Source organism: Phocoena sinus, chromosome 3 (genome assembly GCF_008692025.1).
Source record: "Phocoena sinus isolate mPhoSin1 chromosome 3, mPhoSin1.pri, whole genome shotgun sequence".
NCBI classification, from domain to species: Eukaryota; Metazoa; Chordata; class Mammalia; order Artiodactyla; family Phocoenidae; genus Phocoena; species Phocoena sinus.
The window spans coordinates 121867421-121879876 of record NC_045765.1 but is presented as its reverse complement, the minus strand read 5'-3'; the positions used below and the strand labels follow the sequence as shown (position 1 = coordinate 121879876).

Here is a 12456-nt window from a genome sequence, read left to right as displayed (position 1 = left end):
GTATTCCCAGTGCCTAGCACAGAGCCTAGCATGCAGTACACCTTTAATAAAAAGTTATGTGTATGAATAAGTGTGTCTTTCCTCTCCTACAATGCCCGCCCCCCCCACCTGCCGTGCTCCTCCTAAAACTGCAGTTGGTAGAACAGCACTACCTTCCCATAACAGCTATCCATAAAATACAGTTCAGAAAAGGCTGCCACAGAACAAACATGGTCAAATAATACTGGGAAACAAAGTTGCTTCTGAACCACAGCAATTCTCAGCATCTTTTTTATACTATAGGCATTGTGAATCTCCAAGTTGTGTGAGTGGGGGAGTGGTGTATATTTCTCAAAATATCTCCTGCAACCAGTACTGGAAGGAACCCTACGCATAAATCAAAAAATCTCCTTTTACAGATTCAGAAACTGAGGCCCAGAAGGGCAAAGCGACCTGTCCAAGGCCACACAGCAACTACATACAACAAGGAAGAGAGAGAAGTAGAACCCCAGACGCCCATTTTGGCCCTTCCAGTACAAACAATGCCTCTGGCTACTTGGGTTCGCAGGTGTTGCCACCTCAAATTTTATTATCAAACCGTACTAAAGGTCAGTTTTCCTCGGCCAACTGCCTCCTAGGCCTACAGTTTCTAGTCTGTCTGCAACACCCCTCCCCCTCCTCCACACTATATATACTTGCCCTGTGGTCCATCCGGTGCCCTGCGAGACTGACTGGAGTGGGGGAGATAGTTTCTTTCCTTCTGTCTTTCCTTCAGAGTTTATTTTTGGACTGTAAACTTTTTCCCGTAAACCAAGCGAACCTGCTAATTTTAACGCCTTCGCCTTTGAGCTCTACTCGTTACCCCAGCGCACTCCACCCTACCCTACCCGCTCCCTCCCTCGCCCAGACCCTGGGTCTTTACCTGGAACTGCCATGGCGCTGGTAAGAGGGGTCTCGGGACCCCTGGGCTTTCGAGAGGGCGCTCGCTTCCCGCTGGCCGCGAGGACAACACACAGCTAGGACGGCTTCTTCCTCCCACCGGCGCCGCGGCACCCAGGTGACAGTCTGGGAAGGCCCTAAAAGTCTCCGGCGATAGCGGAACCAAGTAGCTGGTGCTCTAGTTTCTGGGGGAATTGTATTGTAGGCTCACTCGGTCCGAACCATTACTGCCAGCTTCCAGGGGTTTAATGGATTTGCACACGCGTTGAGTGAAGTAAACAACACAAAGACTTACGAATTGTTGTCTTAAAAATTGTAATGCAAATTAAATTAATCTATAGGGGCTTAATAATCTTTTTCTCGATTCCCTGCATGCTACTGGAATTCCCCCTTCTCAGGATTAGCGGTGCTCGGATCCGGGAGCAACATGGCAGCACCTGTGAGGCGCTAGCTTTAGGAAAAGAGAGCGTTTGGTGTCGCTGCTTTGCGGGATTTTGACAGGTTGCAGCTTTCCACGACCTCCCGATTTAAGGAAGTGTGTACCGATAGGTGGACAGCTTTAGTTATCGACCGTTCGCTCTCATCCCCTCTTAGGAGCAGAGTCCTGAGCGCTGACCAGCATGAGCAACATTTACATCCAGGAGCCTCCCACGAACGGGAAGGTGAGCGTCATCTAGGGTACCTGGGCTCCCCAAAGCGATATCTCACTGGTTAAAGGAATTCTGGGGTCCTAGGGTTGGAAGAGATTAGAAGTCTTGTCCTTACCCCTGCCTCTGAACAGGATTGCATCGAAAGCCATATACTGGCACTTCTCGGCACGTAATTGAAAAAGTCCTCAAGTGGAGATTCCTCCATCTACCAACCTCCTGGCCCTACTTGGCTTCAACCTAACTCTGCAGGCGTTTTCTAGGGTCGTAGGTAAAAAGCAAAGTATATTTTATAAATTGACTTTTTTTTTTTTTTTTCTTAATTTGGAGATCGCCTTTTCTCCATTTGTTCTACAATCCTTTATTGAATGCCTACTAGGCACCAGGTGCTGGGGATATAAAGATGGATGGATAAAACCTAGTTGTTGCCCTAGAAGAGCTAATGGTTTAGTTTGAGAGGCAGGCAGGTAAAGAAAAACCTTATATGTTTGGTAGGCGTTCTAATGGAGAGAAGAGCATATTGCTTTGGTAGTACTGAGAAGTTAGCAACTGGGAAAGTAGGGAAAGGCTTCATGGATGAAGTGCCATTTGAGCTGGTCTTTGTCAGAGAAAGTGGGGAATGGAAAATGTTCCCACATTAGAATGAGAGAATAATTTCCTGATTGATTTTGATGGTCAAGGTATGTCAATTCCTATTCAAACTGTTTATATGCAGTATGAGGCAGTCAATAATGGAATAAGTATCACTTGAATTCTTGAACTGGGACCTAGTCTGTATCACACACAAAATATGATGAACCAGCGTAATGGAGAAAATAAAATGAGAATGAAAGCATAGAGGTGAATTAGGATAAACTGAATTTGTATCAGATACAATTATGTTGCGATCTTGTTTATTTACATTTTGTAATACAGTGAGAGCAGTTTGAAAACAAAAGCAAAAATGCTGTAAATGATACCCCCAGCAAACATTTTAGTGGGTTTTTTGGGCAGAGCAATTCTTTCAGTTCTGCTGTTTGCACTTTTCCCCCTCCTCACTCCTACCCTACATCATTGTGAAAACCCAGAATATCTATCTCTTACTTCCAAATGTTTCTTGAGAGTGATATCACCCCCAGTTGATAAACACTGGTAGAGATAGAATACATTGCCCATCCTGCTAGGCAGGAAGTTCACACTTGTTTTTCCTTCCTGTAGTATACTCTAGCCTGCTCAAATGGCATTTTAGCAGAGAGGGCTTTCCTATCAACTCTCTATAATACAGCAAACCTCATTCGTATCCTGCATTCCAGCATTCCCTGGCCTCCTTAACCTCTTTAGTTTTTTCTCCAGTACTTTTTTTCTTTTTCAGTACTTATTTTTTATTGTTGTATCGTCCTCCACTACTCTCGCCCATGGAATGAGCATTATGAGGGCAGAGACAGACATCTAGAATGGTGCTTGACACATGGTAGCAGCAGTTCAAATATGTGCTGAATGAATGGGTGGATGAATTAATACTGTATTTCTCTTAACTTCTGAGAAGTACAAAGCATCAGTGAGTTTGAGGTTATACTTCTACTGTCAAGGGCAGACTTATTTGTTTTACTCTGGAGGAAGATTCAACATGGTCATAAAGATGAGAAGCTTTAACAAAGATATATGCCTGAACAGAAATCTTTCATTCAACAAATATTTACTGAGCACCTAGCATAGGCCAGGCTCTATGCTAGGTTTTAGGGACACAATGGAAAGGAAAACCAGCATTGTCCCTATTATCAGAGAGTAAGTTGAGTGAAATATACCGTGGTGAAATAATCATGCAAATAAGTGTATGCAAACTGTGGTGAATATTGTCCTTCTGAACAGAATTGGGCTGAGGGAGAATATGAGGCATAGCCCAAGTTTTCCTTCAAAACAAGTTTGGGACTTTTTCCAGCATAATAAGACTGATTGAAGACATTGAGGCTTCAAAATTTTGTACCATAGAGAGCATGGCAAGAATTTTGGCCTGGAAGGAATTTAAAGCAGATGTAATAAAAAGTTTCCTTAATGAAATGTTTGTTTAGTGGCTGTACTGTCTAATGCTACATTAGGTACTGAAAGGATTCAGAGATATTCCAAATATGTGGGACAAAATTTCTCTCTTCAAAGAGTATAGTATCAACTTGGGAAGTAATTGACACATTATACCGGTGGTTAACCCCTGGCAGTAGTCTGTAAATATGCTGTGTTATGTTATAACTCTGGCCTTTGAGGATGAGGCACAGAAATGTAACCCTTGACAGAAGTTTTCTTATCTACTGAAAATGAAATTTCCACATATTATGATGATTTAATCTAAATTTTATATTAACCCATATATTTATTCTTAAGAGACATTTTATTATCAAAGTATTGTCTTACTTGTAAGCTTTAAGAAAAAGAGCCACTGATGCTTGACATAGTAGTTATGGCTAATGGGAATGCATGGCCAAAGGAGGAGCCATGTGCCTTTTTTTTTAATTCAGTAGTTAATCTTCTTAAAAGATTAAGAAAACCTGGTAAACAAGGTGGCCCAACCATATATGCATTCTTTTTACTGGGAATAAGTTTCCTGTGGTCAAAAAATTTTATAAGAATAATATTTACAACAATAATAGCTATCATATTTTGAGCATTTACTATTTGTCAGGTACTGTTCTAAGCAGTCTGTGTATAATAACTCATTTTGTCCTTACAACGAACCTATGAGGATATTATTATCCCTGTTGTTTTTAATTGAAGTATATGTGACATACACTATTATATTAGTTTTGTGTTACAATATAATGATTTGACGTTTGAATACATTGCAAAATGGTCACCACAATAAGTCTAGTTACCACTTGTCAGCATATAAAGTTAATACTACGTTATTGACTGTATTCTCCATGCTGTACATTTCATGCCCGTGACTTATTTATTTTTTAACTGGAAGTTTGTACCTCTTGATCCCCTTCACCCATTCTACCCACTCACCTCCCACCTACTTCCACTCCTTCTCTCCTCTGGCAACCATTTGTCTATTCTCTGTATCTAAGAGTCTAGGTTTTGTTTTGTTTTGTTTGTTTGTTTTGTGTTTTAGAGTCCATATGTAAGTGAAATCATGTGGTATTTGTCTTTCTCTGTCTGACTTATTTAGCATAATACTCTCAAGCTCCATCCATGTTGTGGCACATGGCAGTATTCCTTTCATTTTGTTTTTTTTTTTTTTTTTGGTTACAATGGTAAATTTCATGTTATTTGTATATTATCACAATTTAAAATATTTTAAAATTCGAAACGCTTCCACCTAAAAAAAAATAAAATCGACCTGATAGTGTTGTTGTGAGGATTAATAATAGATGAAAAATATTTATGATTTGTGGGCTTTTATTAATTTGCATTATATTTTAATTAAAGTTTACACACACACACACACACACACACACACGAAATGTGTGAAGTGCTCAAAGCAGCGCATAGTAAGCAAGCACTGTGTGAGTGTACAGCGTGATTACTGCTCTGTAAATGTGTCTGATTCCCCAGCTGGGCTGTGAACCTGCGAGGACCCAGACTGGCTCATCCACCTCTGCCTCCCTGGGACCCAGCACAGTGCCTGGCATATACTATAACAGCAACAACAATCAATAAGAACAAATAGCAAAATAATAGCTAGTATTTACTGGGTTCTTACCATACACCAGGAATCATTGCAAGTGCTTTACTTACATCAGACCATTTAATCCTCACAGTAATCCTCTGAGTTATGTTCTATCATAATTCCCACTTTACAGAAGAGGAAGCTGAGGCCCACAGAGACAACATTTGATGCATCAGAGGACTTAGGCGGCTTATGACCCGCTGTGACAGCATCTACTTTCTGCACCTGCCTGGAATGTCTCTTTGCCATTAAAGTCGTCCTCATCCTTCCTGCCCCAGCCCAGGCACCATCTGCTCTCATCCATCCCTGACTCTCCTTCCCCCACTCTTTTTTTTTTAACATCTTTATTGGGGTATAATTGCTTTACAATGGTGTGTTAGTTTCTGCTTTATAACAAAGTGAATCAGTTATACATATACATATGTTCCCATATGTCTTCCCTCTTGCGTCTCCCTCCCTCCCACTCTCCCTATCCCACCCCTCCAGGCTGTCACAAAGCACCGAGCTAATATCCCTGTGCCATGCGGCTGCTTCCCACTAGCTATCTACCTTACTACGTTTGTTAGTGTGTATATGTCCATGACTCTTTCTCGCCCTGTCAAAGCTCATCCTTTCATTTTTATGGCTGAGTGGTATTCTAGTGTGTATCTTCTTTATATTCATCCATCAATGGACACTTAAGTTGTTTCCATATGTTGGCTATTGTGAATAATGCTGCAGTGAACAGAGGGGCACATATATCTTTTCTAGTTAGTGTTTTCATTTTCTTCGGATAAATACCCAGAAGTGGAATTGCTGGTAAGTACAGTAGTTCATTTTTAATTTTCTGAGGAACCTCCACACTGTTTTCCATAGTAGCTGCACCAGTTTATATTCCCACCAACAGTACACAGGGGTTCCCTTTTTTCCACATCTTTGCCGACACTTGTTATTTCTTATCTTTTTAATAATAGCCATTCTGTTGGGTGTGAGGTGATACCTCATTGTGGTTCTGATTTGCATTTATCTGATGATTAGTGGTGTTGAGCATCTTTTCATGTGCCTATTGCCCGTCTGTATGTCTTTGGGAAAATGTCTATTCAGATCCTTATACCCCTTTTTTAATCAGATTGTTTTTATGTTACTTAGTTGTATAAGTTCTTTTTATATTTTGGATATTAACCCTTTATCAGATATATAATTTGCAAATATCTTCTCCCATTCAGTAGGTTGTATTTTCATTTCATTGATGGTTTCCTTTGCTGTGCAGAAGCTTTTTAGTTTGATGTAGTCCCATTTGTTTATTTTTCCTTTTGTTTCCCTTGCCTTTGGATCAGATACAAAAAAAAAAAAATTGCTAAGACCAGTGTCAAGGAGCTTACTGCCTATCTTTTCTTCTAGAATATTTATGGTTTCAGGTTTTATATTCAAGTCTTGAATCCATTTTGAGTTTATTTTTATATATGGTGTAAGATAGTGGTCCAGTTTCACTCTTTTACTTGCATTTGTCCAGCTTTCCTAGCATAGTTTATTGAAGAGACTCTCCTATCCCCATTGTGTATTCTTGCCTCCTTAGTTGTAAATTAATTAACTGTGTATGTGTGGGTTTATTTCTGAGCTTTCTATTCTGTTCCATTGATCTATGTGTTTTTTTATACCAATACCGTACTGTTTTGATTACTATAGCTTTGTAATATAGTTTGAAATCAGGGAGCATGGTACCTCTGGCTTTGTTATTCTTTCTCAAGATTGCTTTGACCAATTGGGGTCTTTTGTGGTTCCATACAAAGTTTAGGATTATTTGTTCTGGTTCTGTGAAAAATGCCATTGGAATTTTGATAGGGATTGCACTGAATCTATCGATTGTTTTGGGTAGTATGGACATTTTAACAATATTCTTTCAATCCATGAGCACAAAATATCTTTCCACTTATTTTGTGTCTTTTTCAGTTTTTTCATCTATGTCTTATATTTTCATCTATGTCTTAAATTTTAAAGATCATTTGCCTCCTGGTTAAATTTATTCCTAGGTTTTTTGTTTTTGGGGTTTTTCTTTTATTTTGATGCAGTTGTAAATGGGATTCTTTTCTTGATTTCTCATTCTGATAGTTTATTATTACTGTATAGAAATGCAGTAGAGTTTTGTATATTAATTTTGTGTCCTGCAATTTAACTGAATTCATTTATTAGTTCTAACAGTTTTTTGCTGGAGTCTTTAGGGTTTTCTATATAGTATCATGTCAACTGCAAATAGTGACAGTTTACTTCTTCCTTTCCAATTTTGATGCCTTTTATTTCTTTGTCCTGCCTAATTGCTGTGGCTAGGACTACTGGTACTATGTTGAATAAAGGTGGGTAGAGTGGGCACCCTTGTCTTGTCCCTGATCTTGAAAAGCTTTTAGCTTTTCACCATTGAGTATGATACTAGCTGTGGGTTTGTCATATATCACATTAATCCCATTGAAGTACATTCCTTCTATACCCACTTTGTTGAGACTTTTTATCATAAATGGATGTTGAATTTTTTCCAAAGCTTTTTCTGCATCTATTGAGATGATCATATGATTTTTATCTTTCATTTTGTTAATGTGGTGTTATACATTGGTTGATTTGTGGATTTTGAGCCACTGTTGCCTCCCTGGGGTAAATCCCACTTGATCATCCTGTGTGATCCTTTTAATGTATTGTTGCATTTGATTTGCTAATGTTTTATTGAGAATTTTTGCATGTATGTTTGTCAGGGATATTGGCCTGTAACTTTCTTTTTTTGTGGCGTCTTTGGTTTTGTTATCAGGGTAATGCTGGCTTTGTAAAATGAGTTTGAGACGGATAGGTATTAAATCTTTCTTGAATGTTTGGTAGAATTTATCAGTGAAGCCATCTAGTCCTGTACTTTTGTTTGTTGGGAGCTTTTGATTACTGATTCAATCTCCTTACTAGTAATTGGTCTCTTCAGATTTTCTATTTTGTCATGATTCAGTCTTGGGAGATTGTATGTTTCTAGGAATTTATCTGTTTTTTCTAGGTGGTCCAATTTGTTGGCATATAATTGTTCAGAGTGTCTCTTTGCTCCTCTGTGTTTGAGTGGTATCAGTGGTATCAGTTGTAACTTCTCTTACATTTCTGATTTTATTCATTGGAGTCCTCTCTTTTTTTTTCTTCATGAGTGTGGCTAAAGGTTTGTCAGTTTTGTTTATCTTTTCAAAGAACTAGCTCTTAGTTTTTTATTAGTTTTATTGATCTTTTCTATTGTTTTTTAGTCTCTTTTCATTTATTATTATTTCCTTCCTTCTACTGACTTTGGGATTCACTTGTTCTTCTTTTTCTAGTTCATTTATGTGTAAAGTTAGATTGTTTTAGATTTTCTTGTTTCTTGAGATTGGCCTGTATTGCTATGACCTTCTCTCTTAGAAACACTTCTGTTGCATTGCATAAGGTTTGGTGTGTGGTATTTCTTTTTTTAAAATTAATTTTTATTGGAGTATAGTTGCTTTACAATGTTGTGTTAGTTTCTGCTGTGCAGCAAACTGAATCAGTTATATATATACATATATCCACTCTTTTTTAGATTTCCTTCCCATTTAGGTCACCACAGAGCATTGAGTAGAGTTCCCTGTGCTATACAGTAGGTTCTCATTAGTTATCTGTTTTATACATAGTAGTGTATATATGTCAATCCCAGTCTCCCAGTTCATCCCACCCACTCCTCCCCACCTTGGTGACCATAAGTTTGTTCTTTACATCTGTGACTCTATTTCTGCTTTGCAAATACATTCATCTCTACCATTTTTCTAGATTCCACATGTAAGCAATATTATACAATACTTGTTTTTCTCTTTCTGACTTTCTTCACTCTGTATGACAATCTCTAGGTCCACCCATGTCTCTACAAATGGCACTATTTCGTTCCTTTTTATGGCTGAGTAATATTCCATTGTATATATGTACCAAATCTAATTTATCCATTCCTCTGTCGATGGATATTTAGGTTGCTTCCCCTTTTGTTGCATCCCATAAGGTTTGGTATGTGGTATTTCTGTCCCTAGGTATTTTTTAATTTCTCCTTTGATTTCTTCAGTGATCCATTGGTTGTTCAGTTGTATTTTTAATTGAAGTATTGTTGATTTACAACGTTGTGTTAGTTTCAGGTATACAGCAAAGTGATTCACTTATACATACAAGAGCAAGTCTCTTGGCATCATTTTTCCAATAGCGTTTGCTCACTTTGTGTCTCTGTGTCACATTTTGGTAATTCTTGCAATATTTTAAAACCTCCACCAGGGAAAAGATTATGACTTGCTAAAGGCTCACATGAGGATTGGCAGTTTTTAGTAATAAAGTATTTTAAAATTAAGGTTTGCACATTGTCTTTTTAGACATAATGCCATTGCATACTTAATAGACTACAATATAGAGTAAACATAACTTCTATATGCACTGAGAAACCAAAAACTTTATGTGACTCACTTTATTGCAATATTCATTTCACTGTAATGGTCTGGAACCAAACCTGCAATATCTCAGAGGTATGCTTGAATATGAAATGTTCAATAGGCAAATCCATAGAGACAGAGAGTAGATTAGTGGTTGCCAGGGGATAGGAAATATGGAATCTTGTCTAGGTTCTCTTTAACAATAGAACTTTATTTCAAGTATACAAGGGGATAATGAGGTAGGAAGGACATTTGTTATGTATACTGTACTTCTAAGATTGGGATATATATCAGGCCTTGTGGAAAATCAAAACGTGTTACACAGTGTTGTTTTAGATAATACAATCTGAGGTAGAGGGAGTTACTCAGCCTCTCATTTTGCATCCCACATGTATATTTTCCAGGAGAATGAGAATCCACTTGGATTGGTGTGTCACCATTCAATATGGAGAATTTCTTTTGGGCGTTGTTTCATGCCAAGCCAAGTTAGAAGGCCTTTCTCATGTCCAACCAATATATGAATGCTTTTGACTTAGGCACTTTTCTCTACTCAAATCAGTTGTGGCCAGAGTAACTTGGGGATTTATTTTGTGACATGTGGCAGGGCCCTAGAGCTTGATGGGCTGTTTTTCCAGTATAGTGTGGAATTTATGGTGAACTTTGTGGAGGCAGTACAGGGAGATAGAAAAGGCATGGGCTTTGCAGCAGACAGCCTTTGGCTTAAATTGTTCACCATGAGACCCTGGATAAATTTACTTTATCTGAGTCTGTTTCTTCATAAGTATAATAGGAGTAATGATACCTATCTTGTAGGTGAGGATTAAATGAGGTAGGATATGTAAAGTGGCACAGAAGCTAACACCTGGAAGGCACTCAACAAATGTCCCCTTCTTTTTGTAGAGGAAGTGTAATGGATTGAGAAAATCATGCACATTTGCATTTTTAGTTCTTTTATATTTCTTTAAGGGTTAAGAACCATTTTAAAATCTACCACAGTATAGATATTTTCACCTCTTCCACTCCCATGGAGCATAATTGTAAGAGAACTATGTAGCCAGTAAAACCCCAAAAAGATACAATAAATTCATCAATGTTACATAAATTATGGCAATTAATTTGAGCTTCTGAAACAGAAACTGAAAGGCAATTATAGCAAAAGTGATGGTGATGGTCATATATCATTGACCATTGATCACAGATTGACACTGATCTACTTTGGCACACTGTGGGGTGGGTGTGTGCGGGGAGTGATACTAGAGAAGTTGGATTCTAGCTGTGCCACAGTGTTCAAATTTAGAGCTTTCCGTTCTTTTTGGTTATTTGTGGTTATTAATAAGACTGTTTGAGTTGTCTCCTCCTGTGGGCTCAGTAGGGATTTTGGTTGCTGCAAGATGGCTGGTTGCACCAAGGAGTAACTGCCTTCATGAGCTATGGAAAGAAGGCTATCAAAGGATTCCATTTACTGTAGATGGTAATTTTAAGGCACACCATTTTAGTATTATACAACCCAGAATTAGATTAAGAATGTTCCTTTGTAAGTTAGGAATGGCATGATTTTGAATGAAAAATAGAGTGTTTATATGTTGAAAGGTAATTGTAAAATTGTCCTACAGTGCTGTAATTTCATGGGATTGTTCTTTAATTTCTTAATTTGCTACACCAATTTTATTGGAAGAAATGCTGTAGAACACTTTTTAAATTAAAACGAGTTTATATTACTGATTTTTAAATGAATGAGGTTTTTTCTGTGATTCAAAAACATATATGCTATTTTTTCTTAAAGCCAAAATTATTTCTGAAAATGGTATTTGAAAGGTATAAATGTACAGTGACTTGTACTGAATATTTGAAATTTTTTGAGTATAACAAAAACCAAGCAAAGTTTCTAATTTTTATTTTAAAATTCAGTAGTGTATACTTTAAGTTGAGCAGCCAATCAACTCATCATTAAGCAAAATGATAATTAACATAGTGGTTTTGTATGCTTTCTACAGGTTTTATTGAAAACTACAGCTGGAGATATTGACATAGAGTTGTGGTCAAAAGAAGCTCCTAAAGCTTGCAGAAATTTCATTCAGCTTTGTTTGGAAGGTAATCATAATTCTTGAATTTTATTCTGTAGGAGAAATTTTGTTAATTTAAAAATAAACTGCAGGGACTTCCCTGGTGGTCCAGTGGTTAAGACTCTGTGCCCCCACTGCAGGGGGCATGGGTGCAATCCGTGGTCAGGGAACTAAGATCTCACATGCCACACGGTGTGGCCAAAAATAAATAAAAATAAAATAAAATAAACTGCAGTGTATTTTTCCATAACATTGAAGACTGGTGTTAAATAGTGGTAATGGATGCTGGGAGTAGATATAAATGATACCATCTTGAGCTGTGTGTCAGGAAATGGAGAGAGGAGATAAAAATCCTTCCCCCCAATAAATCTCTATATCTTTTTTTTTTAATCTTTATGTCTTTAACAGAGATATTTATCTCAGCAAATAATACTTTGATCTTTTTTGATCTCCTTGGCTGTTTTCACTTCTTTCTTTCATCCTCTAAATATGGGTATTCCCTAAGATTGCCTTTAGTTCTCTATTGTCTTTACTCTTCAATTGTTACTTCCAACCAAGTGACTGTCAAATATAGAATTCCAGCCATTTCTCCTCTTTTGAGCTCTAATTTACATATCTAATTGCCTAGTGGACTTTTCTACTCAAATCTTCTACTGTCAGCTACAACTAAACTGATGAAAACCAAATTTACCAGTTTCTTCCTCAGACTGCCTTGACTGTCACCAACGTGATTGTAATTGCCTTTTACCTGGTCTTGCATTTTCTCATCTTCG

General features: G+C 37.7%; 2 protein-coding genes across 3 annotated transcripts in view; one reads left to right on the top strand and one right to left on the bottom strand.

Moving 5' to 3' along the window:
- The window catches only part of SREK1IP1 (SREK1 interacting protein 1), a 58509-nt gene extending 57419 nt beyond the window's left edge, over positions 1–1090 (bottom strand). The window contains exon 1 of the mRNA XM_032628033.1: positions 902–1090. Within this exon, the coding sequence (XP_032483924.1) occupies positions 902–914 (13 nt within the window). The 5' untranslated portion in view covers positions 915–1090. The remainder of the gene's footprint in view (positions 1–901) is intronic.
- Positions 1091–1308: 218 nt separating this feature from the next.
- The window catches only part of CWC27 (CWC27 spliceosome associated cyclophilin), a 232357-nt gene continuing 221209 nt past the window's right edge, over positions 1309–12456 (top strand). Inside the window, exons 1-2 of one of the 2 annotated variants that reach the window (XM_032628441.1) lie at positions 1309–1580; positions 11615–11711. In XM_032628441.1, coding sequence (XP_032484332.1) covers positions 1539–1580; positions 11615–11711 — 139 coding nt within the window. In that variant the 5' untranslated portion in view covers positions 1309–1538. The remainder of the gene's footprint in view (positions 1581–11614; positions 11712–12456) is intronic. The other variant, XM_032628442.1, reaches the window with a different exon arrangement.